General features: G+C 40.3%; 2 protein-coding genes and 1 non-coding gene across 3 annotated transcripts; all 3 read right to left on the bottom strand.

Moving 5' to 3' along the window:
* Positions 1-251: 251 nt before the first annotated feature.
* On the bottom strand, positions 252-357 carry LOC120015814. The gene has a single exon (XR_005471829.1). It is a non-coding gene; the product is annotated as a small nucleolar RNA R71 (small nucleolar RNA).
* Positions 358-10,136: 9,779 nt separating this feature from the next.
* On the bottom strand, positions 10,137-12,803 carry LOC120014209 (putative disease resistance protein RGA3). Its single transcript, XM_038866128.1, has 2 exons — positions 10,539-12,803; positions 10,137-10,383 (listed from the first exon to the last, which is right to left on the bottom strand). The coding sequence occupies exon 1, from the start codon at positions 12,657-12,659 to the stop codon at positions 10,539-10,541; it is 2,121 nt and encodes a 706-aa protein (XP_038722056.1). The 5' UTR covers positions 12,660-12,803; the 3' UTR covers positions 10,137-10,383.
* Positions 12,804-16,644: 3,841 nt separating this feature from the next.
* On the bottom strand, positions 16,645-19,753 carry LOC120014208 (putative disease resistance RPP13-like protein 1). The gene is made up of 3 exons (XM_038866127.1): positions 19,310-19,753; positions 18,280-18,346; positions 16,645-16,917 (listed from the first exon to the last, which is right to left on the bottom strand). The coding sequence occupies exons 1-3, from the start codon at positions 19,720-19,722 to the stop codon at positions 16,645-16,647; spliced, it is 753 nt and encodes a 250-aa protein (XP_038722055.1). The 5' UTR covers positions 19,723-19,753.
* Between the last annotated feature and the right edge of the window lie 1,344 nt (positions 19,754-21,097).

Below are 21,097 nucleotides of genomic sequence, written 5' to 3'. Positions count from 1 at the left end.
TAATTCGGTGGTTTTCTGTGGTCTTCCTAATGAAGAGCCCAATGTCCATCTTCGCTCTTTCTTGCATGTGTGCACTACTTTTGGGATTAACGGAGCTTCTAAAGATGCTATCTTGTTGAGGTTATTCCCATTTTCTTTGAGGGACAAGGCTAAGGGGTGGTTGATGTCCTTGCCTCCAAATTCTATCACCACTTGGGATGAGATGGCGGAGCAGTTCTTGGCAAAATTCTTTCCTCCGGGCAAGGCGGTACAAATTAGGGCGGATATCATGTCCTTTGCCCAAAAGGATATTGAATCATTTTATGAGGCTTGGGAGCACTTTAAAGGAATTATTCGAAGTTGCCCAAATCATGGTCTTCCGGAATGGGTGGTGTACCAAGCTTTCTATAATGGGTTGTGTATGCATACTAAGGAGAATATTGATGCGGCTGCGGGAGGTTCTTTTATGACCAAAAATCAAGAGGAGGCTCAGGAATTACTTGATAAAGTGGCCAAGACCAGTAACTCTTGGTCCTCAGTGAGGGGGAATCCAAAGCAAGGGGGAAGTTGTAGAGATGATGAAGTTATGTCTACCTTGGCTATTATGGCAAAGAAGATTGATGCATTGACACTAAATCAAGCTCAAGGGGTACATGCTACGCAAAACACACCTTCCTACATTTCTTATGATTATTGTTGTGGACGTCATCCTACGGGGGAGTGTCTCATTGCTTCTTCCTCTAATCCTAGTGAGCAAGTGAATGCCATTGGTGGAGGTAATTTCAATCAACCCCGCAATGATCTTTATTCCAACTTCTATAATCCGGGATTTAGGAATCACCCCAACTTCTCTTGGAGCAATACTCAAAATGTGCAAAATCCTCAACATCTAGTGCAGCCCCAAGAGAAGAAGAGGGATATTGATGAGATGTTTTCAAAGCTAGCAGGAGGCATAGATACACTTACAACTCATACCTCCCAATTTATGACAAGGACGGAGCAATACATGAGCAAAACCGATGCCACTCTACAAGCTCAAGCAAATTTGATGCAAAATTATGGAGCTTCCATTCGAAATCTTGAGGTACAAATGGGGCAAATAGCTAACACTTTGTCACATAGAGAAAGAGGTACATTGCCAAGCAAATAGGAGGTGAATTCAAAAGGGAAGGAGAAAGAGCAATGCATGGCAATCACTCTCCGGACTGGTAAGGCAGTTAAAAATGCTTCTGATCTAGATGTCGAAAAGGCGAAAATTTTGCAGGAGGAGGAGAAGTGCAGGAAAACAGGGAAGAACGAAGCTGAAAAATGTCCAGAGACAATTTCCGATCGATCGGAGGGGGTTCCCGATCGATTGGGCCTCTTTGATGAAACTTCACCCGAGGCTAATTCTGATCGATCGGAGCCCCAACCGATCGATCGGCCTGTTCCAGCTCCTGTGAAAGCGAAAGATGTGCAGCCACGATATGCAATTGAGCCCTATTGGCCCGATAGTTCTCTCCCTGTACCTCCAGTCAAACCTTATGTGTCTCCAATTCCATTTCCTCAAAGATTGAAGAGCACTAAGAAGAATGATGATCAATTCTCTAAATTTTTGGAGGTATTCAAGAAGCTTCAAGTGAACATCCCCTTTGCCGAAGCTTTAGAGCAAATTCCTTGCTATGCCAAATTCATGAAGGAGATCTTATCCAAGAAGCAGAGATTGAAGGAGCGTGAAAAAATACAATTAATCGAAGAGTTTAGTGCCATTGTGCAAAGGAAGCTCCCAATTAAACAAGAAGATCCGGGAAGTTTCACAATCCCGTGCACTATAGGTAACACCTTGATTGAGAGATCCTTGTGTGATCTTGGAGCTAGTATCAATTTGATGTCATTATCGGTTGCGAAGCAAATTGGAGTGAAAGAGATTAGTCCAACCACGGTGTCCTTGCAAATGGCGGATAGATCTATAAAGTACCCTCTTGGCATAGTGGAGGATGTGTTAGTAAAGGTGGGTGAGCTCATGTTCCCGGTTGATTTTCTTATTTTGGATATGGAGGCCAACCCTACTACTCCCATAATCTTGGGAAGGCCATTCTTGAGCACCGGGAGAGCTTTGATAGATGTTGAAAAAGGGAGGCTTACTTTGAGAGGTGCGGGAGGTGATCAAATCACTTTTAAAGTATTTGGCAATAGAAGGCTAGAGGAGGTTTCTCAACAATGCCTCCAAGTGGAGCATATTGACATGGTCATCCCCGAGACTCTTGAGAAAAAAGCTCCATATATTCCGGTGGAAGTTCTTCTAGGCAAAAATTCCAAGGTTGAGGATGAAGTTCTCAAGGCAACCACCCAAGCTGAAATTGAAGTTCAAAAGTCTCAAGTTGAAGATCCCAAGGAGAATAAAAAGAAGAGGAAGAAAAAGAAGAAGAGGAAGACCAAGAAAATGAAGAAAAATGCCTATCCTAAGGAAATGGTGGTGATGAAAGCTTATGCTCCTTGCATGGCACCTAAGCAATCAAATGTCAATCCTAAGAAGCCATCAAGGGGAGTCTACACCACAACCCTCAAGGATCCCGGTTGAATTCACAAAGGGGAGTCGGGCTGAAAACTTTAAACCAAGTGCTTTTGGGAGGCAACCCAGGTTTTATTGTTCTATCTCTATCTTTTTATTTCTATTTTCACCTATTCCATGCGTTGAGGACATTGCATATTTTAAGTGTGGGGGTGGGAATTTAGGTTTCTAGTTTTTGTAAAAAATAAAATTTTTGACTTCAAATGCCTTATGCCATATCACTCTTGAGTGTATTTGGATGAATTTGGTGATCTTTGAAGCATTGATGGATCTTGCTATGGACATTCTTTCCAATTGAGTTTTCCTATCTTGAAAATTGTTTTGTCCATTGTGCTTTTGTGAATATGGAACACTTGATTGTGGGGTATGAAATATGACTTGACTTTGACATTTGTGGTTGTTTGAGATCAATTTGATTCTAAGTAGCACTACTTGAGCAATTAAAAAGAAAAAAAAAAAGAAAAAATATATATAAAAAAATAGAAGAGAAAAAAAAATTGTGATGATGAATAAATGGTTTCTTTCATAAGTTTTCTACTGAGTAACCGGGCCTCTTGCCTAGCAAGCAATAAGTTTCGCGTAAAAAGGTAGGAAATGAATGTTAGAGTACCTTGGTGACTAGTTTAACCTCGTAGCCTTTTTGACTCGGGTAATTAGATCCGTTGGGGTGTCTTAACACCTAGTGCCCTAAGCCAACTGGATTGGGAGTCATTGGTCGAAAGCTCGTTACATGAGTCATTTAGAAAGCTTAAGGAGGTTGAACATTGCACAAGTCACCTTTGAGAAGAAAAAGAAAGAAAAAAAAATGTGAATAAGAATGAAGTTTGAATAAATGCTCATTGTATTTACTTTTTGATTCTTATTGTTCTTGGAAGACTTCATGGCCATTGTTTATGTCACTTTGAAGCCAAATATCAAGTGAAATCCATTATGTGCATCATTTCTTGAATTTATAAGCAAAGTGGATGAGATAAGATTCTTGAAGGAATGCTTTTATTGGTTTGAATGCCCTAATGTTTGGTTTGTTAGTGTGGATAGGGTGCAATTGTGAGTTCATTTTATACTCTTGTTGATGGCATGAATTTTGGCACTGAAGTTGTTTAATGTTTGTGGGTATCATTCTGGTAAACCCTCAGGAGACACAACTCCTCCTACTAGGGGTACCTAGGGGTTTAAAGGCTTGTGGCACATGCTAAGTGTCATCGTGAGCCCTATGAAAGTGGCATAGATTAGTTACTTATTTACAGTAGATCTTAGTTGTTTTATTTTTCATTTGAGCTTAACGGAAAATACTCTTTCCCTCCTTTATTCATTCTCAATTTGCTCGAGGACGAGCAAAGGTTAAGTGTGGGGGTGTTTGATGTGACAAATATATACATACATTTGCACATCCTTTACACATGAGTTCATCCCATTTTGAGTTGATTAAGAGTTGATATTGCCTAAGAAAGTTATATTTGCATATTGTAGGTGTCAAGGCAAGAAAGGAAGGAAAAGAGTACAAAATGAAGATTTGGACTCCAGAACTGATTACCGATCGATCGGAGTCATTCCCAATCGATCGGACCTGCCAAAACACTAAAAAACTCGTGGAGACAGATTGTATTTCCGATCGATCGGAGGTACTATTCACAGCATGCGCAGTTTCGCGAAAAAGTTCCGAATTCACTTGTTTTTAAGCCAAAACGACCCTAACTTGTTTTAAAAACGACATAAGAGTTTGGGGAAGTATAAAAGGGCATAAAATAGGGTTTTGGGGGAGTTTTGGGAGGGTTTTCATTCTACCACCATTGGAGAACTTGGAGCCACCATTGAAGCTTGGAGAAGAAGAGGGTCTACAAGGGGGTTTTCTCTCTCCTTTTCTATCCTAGTTTCTATGGTTGATTTCCTTTGTTTAATGATGTATTTTGCTTCCATGAGTGGCTAGATTTCTTACTAGGGTCTTAATGTAATCAAACCTTGAAGATTCAATAACTTGGTTTCCTTATTTCTTGATTTCTCTCTCTCTATTGATTGTCTATGGGTGTGATTAATGCTTTTGAATGTTTGGCCATCATTCAATTCATTTGCTGCCTAGATTGAGACCGGAAGGAGATATCTAGGGTTTGCCTCAAGCCATAGATGACATAGGGTGCATGAACCATAGGAATATAGGTTTGTGGCTTATGCAATCGCTAAATGATTTTCATAGTTCTTAATGGGTTTTTGATATATTAATCCGATTGTTAGGAATAACAGGGATTTATGTTGAAAATACGTTTGATGTATCTAGGAATAGAACATTGAATAGGTTGGGAAATCGATTGTCATTATAGAGAGAGGAATTAGGGATTAAGGGACCAAGGGAATTGAATTGGATAGGTGAGGTGACGTTAGGTACCCTAGTGCTTTCCATCCTTGATTTCACACTTGTGTTTGATTTGTCTTTGTTCTTTTTAGTTAAAAATCAAAACAAACCGCAAAACCGTTCCCCAATTTGCATAGTTGTTACTAGTTTGACATTGATTTCTATTGCCAACACATCCCTAGTGGAAACGATAATTTACTCACCTCTTTATTACTTGTGCGATTTGTGCGCTTGCAATTAAATCCATATCAAAAGGTACTGAGGGATGGGAGAGAGACGTCGAAAAATTGAGAGACGAAGAGACTAAGCGTGATGGAGAGACAAAGCGTTGCAGAGAGAAAAAACGGAGGGTATCGCATTGTTCGAGAGAGGACATATGAGCCAATTTTTTTATTTTTTTATTTTAATTGAATTAATATCCACATCAACTTTTGCCAGGTAGGTTGCCACATAGATTGGGGGTAATTTGGGGGAGCAAATTTGGGGAGACGAAGCATTATCCGAGAAAATATTATTAAACAGGGCATAATCTGGGACATGGAACTCCCACAAAATCTTCCCAAAGGAATGGAATAGTAATAACAGGAGGACTAGAGAAAAAATACACTTCCTGAGGCATGTCAAAACCAAGATTGGCTAAGCTATCCGCGTAAAAGTTCTCCTCGCGATACACATGACTGATGTGGACTTCCCAATTTTGACGAAGGAGACGTTTTATGTGTTGGACTAAATGAGTATGAGCATTAGTGAACACAACTTCCTCGTTCAAAATATTCACCACCACTTGAGAGTCCACCTCCAACACTATCTTACGCAGCCCTAAATCCCAAGCTTTTTGAAGACCAACAAAGGCGCCCTAAAGCTCCGCATTTGGCACCGAACAACTCCCAATATTAACTGAGCAACCACTTACCCAATTCCCAGTGGAGTCTCTAATGATACCTGCAGCCGATGCACGGTCTTCGCTGTGTCGCACTGCTCCATCTGTAATAACTTTTGTCCAGTCACTATCCAACAGCATCCAACGAATGAAATGTTCTTCCTTCTCTTTGACTGTTGTTTTAATCCTATCAATTCCCAAAGCTGTAATCTTCCAAGAGCACACCTTCTAGCAGATTAGATGAATCGGGCGTCTGGGATAATTAAACTCCTCATCAAACAAAAGCTTGTTACGCCAATGCTAGAACATCCAACAAGTAGTACCAAAAACTGTAGCCCATTTCTCACCTTCACTCATAGCATTCTCCACAACAATCATTGGAGTTGTACACGACATTAATCGTTGGAGTTGTGGTGGTGTCGACATGTGCAACTTGGTTGCTTGCCCCTGTTTTTCCACGCGGGATAAGAGGGTGAGAGAGGTGCTGATAAAAGACCAAGAGAGTATGGTTGTAATAATTTTTTACATTAAATTTATTTTTTCTAGTTTTTCCTTCGGTTTAGATGTGTTAATTCAATCGAGTTACACAAGGCGATGAAAAAGTGTGGACAATCTTGGTAATTGAAGAAAAAAGTTGTCAAGTGGAGCAATTCGGCTAAAAGCTCCAAGTCAGTAGATGAAGATATTGATATTGTCACTGACGGTGAATCTCTTTTCTCCATAAGAAGCTCGTTATCCTTTTGACATGTTGTTGATCTCAAAGTTAACATTAAAGAGGATGTGTTACTTCTAGCAGGTTTATAGGTTTGCACACGGACATTAGTTTGACATTGATGCAGGGTGTGTGGTGAGAAAGTATGTTGAGTGCCAATGAACTCCCGGGAAAGCCAAACTTAAGGGTTGCAGGTTTTTTGACATGAGCCGAAGTAAAATTCTTAAAATGGTGAATTTTGAGGAGGTGTACTCTTTATTTATGAAAGTTTTTTTTGGTATTGATTAAAAAAAGATGGATTCCGTTGAAAATAAAAATAAAAATCAAGACACCAAACATTTGACTTGTATTTGTGCAAGACAAGTCAAAACAGTGGGCAATGTGTGGGAAAATTGTTCACGACATTAATTGTGATAGTTGTGGTGGTGTCGACATGTGCATCTTGGCTACTTGGACTGTTTTTTCACACGGTATTATTCTTTGTAAGAGGGTGAGAGAGGAGTTGGTAAAGGACCAAGAGAGTGTGACGGTAATAATTTTTTACATTTTTTCTCTGACAATAGTGGTTTTTTGTTTTCAATTTAGAATTTTTTTTACCTAATTTCTTGTGTTATAAATCTCTATTTCAAATTCTCTTTTGTTTTTGATATTTCTGAAGGAGGATCTTGATTAAATTATCCAATAATATCCTAGTCGTAAACTATGATGAATAAGTGTGAGCTTCTATCACGCACGTGAATTTTTATAAAAATTTTCAAAACTGAAACATAATTAAAAAAAAAAGGGTTTGACAATGCATTCTTTTGAGGATGAAATATCACCAATTATGGTCCTCATACATTTTTTACAGACTTGGTTTAATAAGGATATGAACCCTCAGTCCACCTAACTGGGCTCTCCTATGATAAGCCTATATCAAGTCAAACCTTTCTAGTTTATAATATCCGTATCATTTACAGATAACGTGTCTAGCTTTATATCTAGTAGTAGTGTACAAACTATAGTCTTTGTAAAAGCTGATATAACCGTTGTTCTTCTCTATCTATTAGGTTGTATACTTCTCTTCATTGATTAATGGTAAAAGTTATTTCCAATAAGCTCTTTATGGTATCGGAGCATAAAGACTCCAATGAGTTGTCTCCTACCAAAACCATGACAACTACTCTTAACACTACTACCATTACCATACCTGTTCTAGGTTCTTCTTCTTCTGTCTCAGTCCAAGCTATTTCACCCATTTCCACTAAACTCACCAGTTCTAACTTTGCCTCTTGGAGGTTGTAATTTTTATCCCTTCTTCGTGCCTACAGCCTCATTGGGTATGTTGATGGCACCCATCCCTGCCCCGAGACACCCGCCAACTCCACCTTCCCGAATACTGCTGTTGCTACCTAGAAAGCTCAAGATCAATTTATTTTCCATGCTATTGTTTCTTCTATAGATGTTACAGTTCTCCCTCTTGTTGGGGAAGTAAATACAATGTTGTTGCCTGGACTAAGATTCATAAGCTGTTTGTAAATGGATTTAGATCCAAAGTTCTCCAATGGAAATCTCAACTGTCCCGAGGACAAAAGGGTAGCAAAGCCATGAGTGACTACCTGCAAGACATGAAGAATCTTGCAGATGAACTATCTTTGACTGATAACTCAATATCCCAAGATAATTTAACTCTCTACGTCTTGGATGGTCTGGGTGAATACTACCCTGGCATGATCGGGTCATTCAGGACTCGCAAAAACCCTTTTAGCTTTGAAGAGCTAAAGGATGTTCTAATTCCTCATGAGGGCTATCTAGCACACCTAGTCTCTTCACAAAACTTGGCCATGGCATCTGCCAACTTCCACCAACTACACCCAAACTCTAACTCTCAACAGCCAGCGAATCGCAACTTCAATCCTGCCCCTTCCTAGAATCAGCAAGGGAACCGCAACTCTCAAAACTAGCATGGTCCCCGTCATGACAACTCATCTTTTCATGGTGGTCGTGGCAGTTCTCGGGTCACATGTCAACTCAGTGGTAAACCAGACCATCCTGCAAATAAGTGTCATAAACTGAAATACTATGCTTCTCAATCTAGCCCCTCTGCCAACCATGCTATGTCCACAGCTCCCTCTACCACTAGTACTCAACCCAACCTAGCTTGGTTACTTGACTCCGACGCCCGTCATCGCATGACTAATGATTTGAGCAATTTGTCAATTCATTCTGAATATGACGATACCAATGAAGTGCGCCTTGGAGACAGTTCAGGTTTGGGAATCACCCATATTGGCACTACACAACTACATACTCACACATGACCACTCACTATCACCAATACACTTTATGTTCCTTTGCTTAATAAAAACTTACTTTCAGTACATGAACTTACTAAAATTAATAATGTCTCGATTGAATTTTTTCCTTTTCATTGTGTTCTCAAGGATTGGTCTACAGCTCAGGTTATGGCTAAAGGAAGATGCATTAATGGTGTTTACCAGCTTGATCACAACCTCAATCTCTGTTACAGTGCTTCTACTGCTCCTTTGGGGACCAAGACTAGTTTAGTTGGGTGGCATAATCGTTTGGGTCATTCTTCTCTTAAATTACTTTCATCTGTTGTTAATTCTGCCAGTCTCCCTTGTTCCTCCAACCGCACTATTGCTAGTCTCCCTTGTACTTCCTGTTCAATGTATAAAAGTCACAAAATTCCTTTTGCAACTTCTACTGTAACTAGTACTACTCCTCTTCACATTATTTACACTGATGTGTGGGGTCCAGCCCCTCTCATTTCACTAGATGGATTTAAGTATTATGTGATCTTTGTTTACCATTACACTCGGTATACATGGCTATTCTCACTCACTCAAAATCGGAAGTGCTCTGTGTCGTTATTCAGTTCCGCAAGTTAGTTGAAAAACAATTTCAATTCCCTATCCGAACTGTGTACTCTGATAATGGAGGCGAATTTCTCAAATTGAAACCCTATCTCTCTCATGAAGGTATCACTTGGCTTCACACTCCTCCACACACCCCTAAACATAATGCCCTGGCTGAATGAAAACATCGTCACCTCACTTCAACAGTTAGTACCCTGCTAAACTCTGCCAACTTACCCTTCACTTTTTGGACCTTTGCTTTCCAAACAATCGCGTATCTCATCAATCGCTTGCCTCTTTCCTCCACTGCTCCTAAAACTCCCTATGAACTACTGTTTTTGTTTCATCAAGCACCAAACTACCTAAAATTAAGGGTATTTGGTTGCACTTGTTTTCCTTGGTTCAGGCCATACAATTCCAATAAACTTCAACCTCGCTCAACACTGTGCATTTTCCTGGGTTACTCTACATCTCAGCATGCATATAAATGTTGATCCTAAAACTCATAAAATTTACATATCCCGTCATGTTACCTTTTATGAACATGATTTTCTCTCATTTACCTCTCAACCTTCTGAACCACCTTCGGCTTCTAACCCTGATGCTCCAGCTACTATTGTTGTTCTCCAACCTTCACCTCCTCACACCACTACTATGCCTCCATCTTTGCCTCCTACTCCTACCCTAATCCCTGATATGCCCTTGCCCCCTGTCCCAAGTAATCAGTCTTCTCTTCCGACCCCTCCCCCTTTACCACGAACTCACCGCATGACTACTAGGGCCATGAATCAAAACTTTAAACCAAAACGCCTAAAAGAAAATGATCTTTCCATGGTTGCAATCAGTTACTGCTCAACAAATGAACACATACACAACCTCAGCCTAAGATCTCGATTTAAAATAAAATAGATGTTCATACACAAAGCTCTAGCCCAAGAATGACACCATGACGACGCTCAATCTCAGCCTGTAAACACTGTTTGCAAGCATTGGCAGAATTTGTAGATAATGCGAGATCATTTCCGTTCGCCAGTTGAATGGATTTATTTCAGTACCCTGTTGAATATATAAGCAATGTGTTTGATATGCTATATAGAATATAATTCAGAATGAAATTGAAGAAGCAGAATAACATTTTTGATTAGAGAAGAAACATTATAATTTAGCAATACCGAGAAAGTAGTCAAATTTAGAGGCAAACATTTTGTTACCTAAGCAGTTGATAATGCCTCATCTTCATCTTCAACTTTGTCATCATCAATATCAATATTTGGAACATGAGCTATCTTATGCCAATCCTCACCTACAAGCTTCTTGCATCTTTTACGCAGCGTTGGACATCCTCTTATTCTCAATTCCTTTAAGGCAGGTAGACGATGCATCCCCTCCGACAGTGACAACAACTTTGGACAATCACTGATCAAAATCTTTTTAAGAGAAGTGAAGTCTTGGAACCATTCCGGAAATGTGGAAAAGTTTTCACAAGTATCAATTGAGAGGCTTTGTAGAGTGTTGAAATATTTTTTAAGCCATTGGGGCAAGGTCACGAGCAGTGGTACTGATTGAAGCCTCAAAAATTGAAGACTCACCTTGACGTCTTGGTTCTCATCTTCTGTCATCAAATCAAGCTGAACGCAATTGCTGATCATTAAAAACTCCAATCGAGTTAAGTATTTCAAATTCCAAGGCAAGGAAATTAAATTTTTGCAGTCCCAAATCTCCAAGAAACGCAAGGATGTTACAGGTTGGATTCCTTCCATCGAAAATTCAAGATTGGTGCAAGCTCCAATAGACAAAAGCTGAAGAGACGTTAAGCACCCTATTTCATCTTCTGGTAAATACTTCTGTTTTACCGTTATTATCAAAACTCTCAACGTAATCAGGTTCCTTAGGCCTCTTGCCAACTCTTCAAGTCCTGAACAATTACTAAGTAACAAAGTTTCCAAATTGTGTAGCTTCAAAATAGAATCAGGCAATCTCCTAACTCTACTATTACCACTTAAGTTGAGATGTCTCAAATGCTTCAAATCACCAATGGAAGTTGGCAGTACCTCAAAAGATGACTCTCTCAAATCTAACATCGTCAAATATGTACATGTAGAGATACATGTATTGACAAAAGATTCACAAGCAGGGCCTTGCAATGCAGTAGGGAAAATTATAGTTCGGAGATTGTTTTCCTTTCTTAAAAAACCCGGAACTTCTTGTTCTAATAATGCCTTGTCGAACAATGACAGATGTCGAATCCCATCAGCTATATTATTGGTATGAGTCTTCACAACAAAGCACTCGTTTTGTGCCACTGACAATGCAAGATCATGCACCAAGTCATGCATTTTAAATGTAAAAACACCACCATAATCTTCGAAGTCTTGCAGGAATGATCTCGAATACAACTCCTTCATATACTGCAATCGAGTATCTTCTATGTCTTGATGTTCATTTGAGGATTGAAGAAGCCCATGAATCCAAACTTGACCCAATGAAACGCTGGTGAAATCATTATCCTTAGGAAAAATAGATAAAATACTGAAACATGAATTCAAATGAGATGGCATTTGATCATAACTTAACCTTAAAGCAGGTAAAATGTCATTTTCCTTCTGCTCCAGCTTCCATATCTCATTATCTCTTATGAATTTCCAATAACGTTCGTCGCTTTTGGAATATAAAAGGGTCCCCAGTGTCTTCACAGCTAAAGGAAGCCCTCCACATTTCTTCAAAATATCACCTCCTATCTCCTTGAGATGTGGATATAAATCCTCTTCTCCTTCTCTAAATGCCAATTTCTTAAATAAAGACAAACATTGTTCATGAGAAAGACCCTTCAACTCATATGAGGAGACAGTTCGAACAGTCGTTGCAACTGAGGCACTACGAGTAGTGACTATGACTTTACTTCCAACAACACCTCTCTCCAATAAATCCTGGAATTCAATCCATTTCCCGCGATCATCACTCCACACGTCATCCAAAACAAGCAAGACTGTCTTTCGATTCAGCTCTTCTTGAATTAGCTTTTGCAATTGGTCAGGATCCAAGTCTCCACGATTTTGAAGAGCTAATGACTTGAGCATGCTTACCATGATTTGTTTCTTGTCAAAACTTTCAGATACGCACACCCACATCTTGAGATCAAAATGTTTGTCTACTCTCTGGTCATTGTATAGCAGTTTGGCAAGTGTTGTCTTCCCTAGGCCTCCTACTCCAACTATAGGAATCACAGAGATATCTCCACCCACAATCGGATCTAAGAGAAACTTGTTGACTACTATTTCCTGATCACTCTCTCTTCCAATAACATTTGATGTAAGCAACAGAGAATCGGTCATTTCCCTCTTTATTCAACCAGCTAATCGATAGTCAACTAGCTTTGTAAGATGATATTTCTACTTTTTAGCTGCAATCTCATCTAATCTCTCCCCAAGTTCCTTCACTTTATGACCCATTTTGAGACGGAAACTAAGTGGGTTCGAGCTTGAGAAGAAGCGTGTGTAGATGCCTGAATCTACAATCATTGAATAGTCAACGTAATTTATACAGAGACCTTCTACAGCGGGATCCTGAAAAACAAAGCAAGGTTGAGATCGAAGAACTTGGGCACAGGTGGGGTACCTGCAAAAGAACCTCCGACGCTCAAGTCAGTCAACCGAAATCAGGTTGGTCAAAGCAAGGATATAAGAATCGTAAAGTGTTAATGCTAGTATGAAAATAGTGGATGCAAGATGCAAGGTAGCTGTGAATGAGCTAAAGGTTGAAGAAAGTGAGAAAGCTAAGGGTTTGAGTCTCCAAGATTGCGTATCCCGCTCCCGAGGAGGAGGGGGCCTTTTATAGTGGGGTGACTTGCCGACCAAGGCTGACATACTAGGTACTATAGTACAACTCGTAGGCAGATACGGGAAGGTGGTGTCGACTGTCAGGACACGCGGCCTATTTTGGTTGGCTGATGTCAGGGTTGTACAGTGGTCAGGCGGCTCAATGTTGCATGTCAACTGACTCGGCGTGCTTGTGTCAGAGGTTGTATTTGTCTTATCGAGGCTAAGTCCGACAATGGTTTCAGAGCAAGGGATCATGGTTTAGTTGTATGATTGATAATATGCATGTATAAGCATGATATGTGATGGAGTCAAGTTGGATGATTGATACCTGAGGCGAGCATGATCATTGCTCGCCAACTGTCCATAGTGTTGATCGACTTGGACGTTAGTCAACTAGGGCATTGATCAAGTTGGTCGTTGATTGACTCGAACGTCGTCCGTCGGTAGTTGATGGCATGGAATGTCTTTGGTCTGATAGTCCGATGATGACTGCCCGAAGATGTTGGACGCCCATGGGCCAGGCCGCTTTAGACTTGTTCTGATTGTGTTGACTGACTGGGTGGTTTGACCAACTTGGGCATTAATTGACTTGGTCTTGGACGCCCGAGTATGGGCTGCTTAGCTTGGGCGCCCGAATATGGGTTGCTTATGTGCTTTTGAACATCTATGGTCTTGTCCGACTTAGGTTCGTCTCGCTCGACTTTGTTGGTCAAATTGTGCGTTGACTGACGTCTCATCCAACTATGCTAACTGGGTCATGCATTGACTGGGAAATTAGTCCATGACTTTTTTGCCACTACAGTTTGGCAGGTACCCCACCGGTGCCTAAGTTCTTCGATCTCAACCTTGCTTTGCTTTTCAGGATCCCGCTGTAGAAGGCCTCCGTATAAATTACGTTGACTATTCAACGATTATAGATTCGGGCATCTATAATTTGGCGCCCACCGTGGGGCCTCTACAGCTCTTTGCCTGGCAAAGCCAGAAACCACAACCTCAATCACCTTGAAACATCATGTCTCCTCCGGAAATAGACCCCATGGTCAACGTGCTATCTCAATTGATTGACGGCCATGAGAGAGGAGTTACGTGGAAACTCCATCGATATGGCGGCTATGAGAACAGAGCTACGCGAAAACTCCATTTGGATGGCGTCTGTGAAAGAGGAGCTACGTGAAAACTCCATCCGGATAGCTCAACTAATGGCTAACAACAACGAGACCAAAAATCACTACACGAGGAAACGACGCTTGTACTCAAAGGAATGAGGGACAAAGTAAAATGGCCATTGAAGAATATCGTTGGAAGAGGAAAGAACACTACTAAATGAAAGAGGAAAAGCCTCATTCGCCAAAAGTGAAGAAACACAAGATGGATAGCTCGAGAACAGTGAGAGGCATAAGACATATGGCACTCAAGCTTTGAAAAGAAACAAAGAAGGATGGTGCTCAGAAAAATACAGATAACAAGCCAACCTTAAAACTACAACAGCGGGACACACATCAACAACAATCCAAGCTAAGTATCTTTGAATTGCTAAGTGTTTATTATTATGGCAGACGTCGGAAATTATGTCCGAACTAGTACTGTCAATCGATTTGAAATGAAAATTTTCTAAGTGTCTAGGCGTTCGTTTTTATAGCTCGATCGCCAAACGTATATGATTCATCCACCAGAAACCCAAAATTTCCACCACCAGTGTCACCCTTCTTCATTACCTCTACCACCAACTCCCTCACGGACGCCCGACGCCCTAAGATAAGGAACGCCCGACGCTCGAAGACTAAGAAATGGATTCAATAATCACAATGGTTTTGATTAAGATACTCCGTCCAAACTGAGGGACAAAGGATACGTGGCACGTGAGTTTGTCTGACAAGTCGAACTTCGGCCGCCCAAAACTGTTAACACTATGTACCACTTAGAAAAATTTCCAAACAACTTTTTCTTGTCTAATCTTCAAAATTAGCATCCGCCGCCAACTTCCTCAAATTCTCCGTTTCTTCCTTAACTTCTTTGGCTTTATCTCGCAAACGATTAACCTTCTTGACCTCGTCATTTGCCTTGAACTCATCCTTAGCCTTAGCATCATCGCTTGCCAAAATCTTCTTGCTCGCCATGCTAGCCAAGTGTCTCTTGCTCGCCTCGTCAGCCAAGAGAATCTCGTGCGCCTTGTCAACCGAGATCCCCTCGCTAGCCCTGTCAACTAAGATTATCTCGCTTGCCTCGTCAGCCAAGAGCATCTCGTGCGCCTTGTCAGTCGAGATCCCCTCACTAGTCCCTTGCTCAACTTCTTCGACCCCCTCATCTCCAGCTTTACTCATTCTCAGATTGTTGCCGACAAGACTAGATCCTAACTAGTTTCGTCGTAAAATGTCAACTTTCTCCTTGCTACTTCCATGTCCCACCATGATCATTCGAAGTAAATCCAATGATAAAACCGTTATAACCGTTATAACCATGCCTACTCACCATCGGATATCGCCCAATGTTCGACTCATATCTCCTAAACTACACTACATTATTAAATTGCCACTTATTTTACATCTTTATTATTTTTACCATTCAATATTTCTGTGCATTAATTTTATATATACATTGACACTCACTACAACACAAATGCTTTTGTTGATACTAATCTTTAAATGGCTACTGACAAGTATGTTTAGTCTTACACTCATTTTCAATTGTTTGGCGCTATATTTCTCTAAAAAGCAATGAACACGAACACTTTGAACGCCATGCTATGCCAAGTCTCCATTGTTTCGTTGACCGTCAAATCTGCTTTGTCTGCCAACACTTATCTTTTATCTTATAACATGTTACCCATTAAAAGTCTTAGAACATATTACACGTCAAACGTCACCCAAGTTTGTCTTTATCCAAACCAAGTATTATTTTTATCTCCCAATTCGATATGACATTCGTCTTATACATATTTGTGTACTGCTTCGCCGCTTACCTTCCTCTATTATACATACTAACCTGTTTCATTAACTTGCATGTTATCCCATTTTTTCATATATTTCACCTTGCACGCCATGTCAATGGTACTTCTCGGTTTGTCCGCTACATTTGCATGTCAATTATTTTATATATTTATTGTCTTGAAAGTTGTTCAATTGTTTACTTACACATTTTTTACTGTTAACTATTTCTTATATACCTGAATTTATATAATGGCGCCCACCACCAACCTTGGCCGCCATTCCTACTGACATATTAACTTGCTTATTAGTTATTATATAACTAATCTTTCTCTAGTATACATTCTTTATTTCATTAAAAGAAAGTTACACACTATCTCATTGGCGCTTCTTTTACGTGGCTCACCACTCATCATCCATTGTTTAAACTTTAAAACTAAATTCTATTGCTACCCTATCTCTTACATTGATCTCCAAAAGCCTTTGCTCGCCAAACTTCAAGTCTAGTATTTCAACACCAATTTTATCTTATTATATATATATATGTGTGTGTAAACCGCCACCTCACACGCTTTTCAAAAAGTCAAAATAGTAACATTCATCTCTCGCCTTTGACGGTCGGCCGCTTCCAACTTCTCTAAAGCCACCAATTCACCCATATTTGCCTTATGCTCCCCCGCCTTAGCATCCGCGACCGGCGTCCTGAACCCCTCCATCTCGTTGACTACCATTTCGACCCTTCGAATAGCATCCGCCGCCACTCTCTTCGAATCCGCCAACTCAAGCGGCGGGCGATCAACTTCCTTCTCCCCCAATATCCTCGTTTCCGTCAACGTCTTCTCTTCCGTCTTGGAAACTTACACCCGTTTCTTTTTTTTTTCTAATTTTTCACAATATTACATCTTATCTCTTGTCACGCTTTTATCACTGCATCTTGTAGTGACAGACAGCATCATACGCCATAAACTTTATCATTCAATTGTCTATATATACATATCTTTTACTTTTTCCCAATGCTAACTTGTCTCATCTGTATACACATCTTTCTCTCTTTTATAAAACATTTTATACATTAAAAGCTCACCAAACAACAAAACAACTTGAATAGTCCACCACTTTGGTACGCCACCCATCCATTGTATTACCTCTCTACTATTACACATCGTTTGTTTTATCATAACATATTGCACATCATTGGCACTTCTTATGAATGTCGCCCGCCCATCGATTAAACCTTAGAGACCCAATTCTTATTAACCTGTTTCATCACTTATACACATGCAGACATGCTTCTCGGGACACGAATCTGCCTTTCTTTTTTCATATATGGACGCCACCTTTTTGTTTCTGATCACATTCTATTTTGTTTACAACTCACCATGTTTTTGAAATACGTTAACATTGTATTCACGACCATTGCATCTCGAATTCATATTATTTTGTTTCACACTAATTATCATTCCATATTATTTCAACTTGAATCATACTCTCGCAATTTCCTATGCCGCGCGTCATTGGCGCTTCACAGGTTGTTCACCACTTTAAACATTGACTTATGTTTTATACCTTGCCTTATTACACCTTATCTTTTATCCCATGCTGACCATGTGGCTCACCACTTTCTACTATGCCTGATCTTGTATAACATTGACTCAAGTAGTCCGCAACTTTACAACGGCGCTCACCATTTTAAGTCGGTACTTCTCAAATTGCTCGTCATTTTAAGACAGATGATGCTCGTCGAAACATACAATTGAAACAAATCCAAGTATGCCAACCTTGGCCGCCCAAGCTAAATCCCAAGTCGGTCAACACGATCACTTGAGCAACATTCGAGTCGGTCAACGTGACCACTTGAGCAATCCAAGTTGATTAATACAATCACTTGAGCAACCCGAGTCGGTCAACATGACCACTTGAGCGATCCAAGTTGGTCAACGTGACCACTTGAGCAATCCAAGTTGATTAATACAATCACTTGAGCAAACCCAAGTCGGTCAAACACGATCACTTGAGCAACCCAAGTCAGTCAACCTGATCACTTGAGCAATCCAAGTCGGTCGACGTGATTACTTGAGCGATCCAAGTTGATTGATACAATCACTTGAGCAATCCAAGTCGATCAACATGATCACTTGAGCAAAGAAAGTCAACCAGTGCGACCACTTGAGCAACATTCCGTGTCAATCAGCAAGACTACTCGAACAAACCTCATAATAGTAACAACGAACTACTCTCGCAGCCAGACTTCGTCTAACTCCGAGAGTGGGGGACAAACTGTAGTGGCAAAAAACCGTCATGGACTAATTTCCCAATCAATGCATGACCCAGTTAGCATAGTTGGTTGAGACGTCAGTCAACGCACAATTTGACCAACAAAATCGAGCGAGACGAACCCAACTCGGACAAGACCATAGATGTTCAAAAGCACATAAGCAACCCATATTCGGGCGCCCAAGCTAAGCAGCCCATACTCGGGCGTCCAAGACCAAGTCGATTAATGCCCAAGTTGGTCAAACCACCCAGTCGGTCAACACAATCAGAACAAGTCTAAAGCTGCCCGCCCATGGGCGTCCAACATCTTCGGGCAGTCATCATCGGACTATCAGACCAAAGACATTCCATGCCATCAACTGCCGACGGACGACGTTCGAGTCAATCAACGACCAACTTGATCAATGCCCTAGTTGACTAACGTCCAAGTCGATCAACACTATGGACAGTTGGCGAGCATTGATCATGCTCGCCTCAGGTATCAATCATCCAACTCGACTCCATCACATGTCGGACTTAGCCTCGATAAGACAAATACAACCTCTGACACAAGCACGCCGAGTCAGTTGATATGCAACATTGAGCCGCCTGACCATTGTACAACCCTGACATCAGCCAACCAAAATAGGCCGCGTGTCCTGACAGTCGACACCACCTTCCCGTATCTGCCTACAAGTTGTACTATAGTACCCAGTATGTCAGCCTTGGTCGGCAAGTCACCCACTATAAAAGGCCCCCTCCTCCTCGGGAGCAGGATACGCAATCTTGGAGACTCAAACCCTTAGCTTTCTCACTTTCTTCAACCTGTAGCTCTTTCACAGCTACCTTGCATCTTGCATCCACCATTTTCATACTAGCATTGACACTTTACGATTCTTATATCTTTGCTTTGACCAACCTGATTTCGGTTGACTGACTTGAGCGTCGGAGGTTCTTTGGCAGGTACCCCACCGGTGCCCAAGTTCTTTGATCTTAACCTTGCTTTGTTTTTCAGGATCCCACTGTAGAAGGCCTCTGTATAAATTACGTAGACTATTCAACGATTGTAGATTCGGGCATCTACAGCGTGTTACCTTCTTTTTGGTGTGTCCGTACTGTTTCACAACTTGTTTGCGCAAGCCTTCATACTCGAGCTCGTCCAGCACATCTTCAGCATCATAACAAAAATTCTTAAGCCTCCCAAGCCAAAGGCGCAACGCTTGGCTATGTGCCTGCTTCTCTTCTGCATCCAGTAACACAGCTTTTATTATTGTTAAGTTGTCCTCAAGCTTCTTCAAGTCCCTCTCAAGACCCCATGCCAAAGAAACTTCTTGCAGTGCAAGAGAGGCTATCTTTCCCATAATGTTTTCTGGAACACTATACAGAAATGATTCAGCCATTTTTTTCCTTCCTTTTTTCCAGAGATGGGGGGTAAAGCAGAGAAGTTATGTTCTTGTTTGTCAAATTTTGCTTACGGTGTTTTAATTTTAAAGGCCAGCCGAAGATGACTTTTCCCTTTCAGATTCAATGTTTTCATTTTTTTTTTTTTTATCAGGATTCAATGTTTACATTTAAGGAGGAAGATGACTTGCAGTATTGAATATTGAATTGTTGTCAGTCATCTCTAATACAATTGACCAAATCAATAAGATAGTTTACAATCTAGCTCTTGGCCTTTGCTAATTAATATTTAATAGACCCAAAAGGACAAAAAAAGATGCGGATAAAAGAAAAATAGAAACTATGACACCACCCATTTGTCTTGTATTTGTGCAAGATAAGTCAAAAACGGTGGGCGATGTGGGAAAAGTTGTACACGACTTTGATCGTTGGAGTTGTGGTGGTGTCGACATGTGTAATTTGGTTGCTTGAATTTGTTTTTGCACACGGGATAAGAGCGTGAGAGAGGTGCTGATAAAAGACCAAGAGAGTATAGTTGTAATAATTTTTTACATTATTTTTTTTAATTTTTTTTTCTAATTGTGTTTGATAATATTGGTGATTTTTTTTACTTCGGTTTAGAGTTTTTCACGTTAATTCTTATATTTTGATTGTGTTGCAATTCTCCATTTCAAATTCTCTTTCGTTCTTTGTATTTCTCAAGAAGTATCTTGGTTAAATTTCTCAACAATTGATATCGGAACATGGCATTCTTGAAGCAAACATGTCAGATGTCGACTTCGAGAAGTTAGATGAGAGATTGATCAATATTGGCGCGTGACAAGTGCAAATTAAAGTTGTGTTAATTAAATCGAGTTACACAAAGCGTTGAAAAAGTGTGGACAATCTTAGCAACTGAAGAAAAAATTTGTCAAGTGGAGCAAGTCGGCTAAAAGCTCCAAGTCAATAGATGAAGATGTTGATTTGTTGCTGACAGTGAGTCTCTTTTCTCCATAAGAGGCTCGTTATCCTTTTAGCATGTTGTTGATCTCCAAGTTGACATATAAGAGGGTGTGTTACTGCTAGCAAGTTCATAAATTTGCACACGAGCATTAGTTTGGCATTGATGCATGATGTGTGGTGGAAAAGTATGTAGAGTGTTGATGAACTCTTGGGAAAGCCAAACGTGAGGATTACAGGTTTTTCGACATGAGCCGAAATAAAATTATTAAAATGGTGAATTTTGAGGAGGTGTACTTTTTATGGTGGACTATAACAATTCTTTGTGTGGTGAGTTATAATCGTTGGTGAATAAGTTATGAAAGTTTTTTTAATTAATGGGGAGATTATTGGTATTGATTAAAAAAAAAAAAGAAAAAGAAAAAGAAAAATTAT

This window comes from Tripterygium wilfordii, chromosome 14 (assembly GCF_013401445.1).
Source record: "Tripterygium wilfordii isolate XIE 37 chromosome 14, ASM1340144v1, whole genome shotgun sequence".
Classification (NCBI taxonomy): Eukaryota; Viridiplantae; Streptophyta; class Magnoliopsida; order Celastrales; family Celastraceae; genus Tripterygium; species Tripterygium wilfordii.
This window is presented reverse-complemented; position numbering and strand designations above follow the sequence as displayed.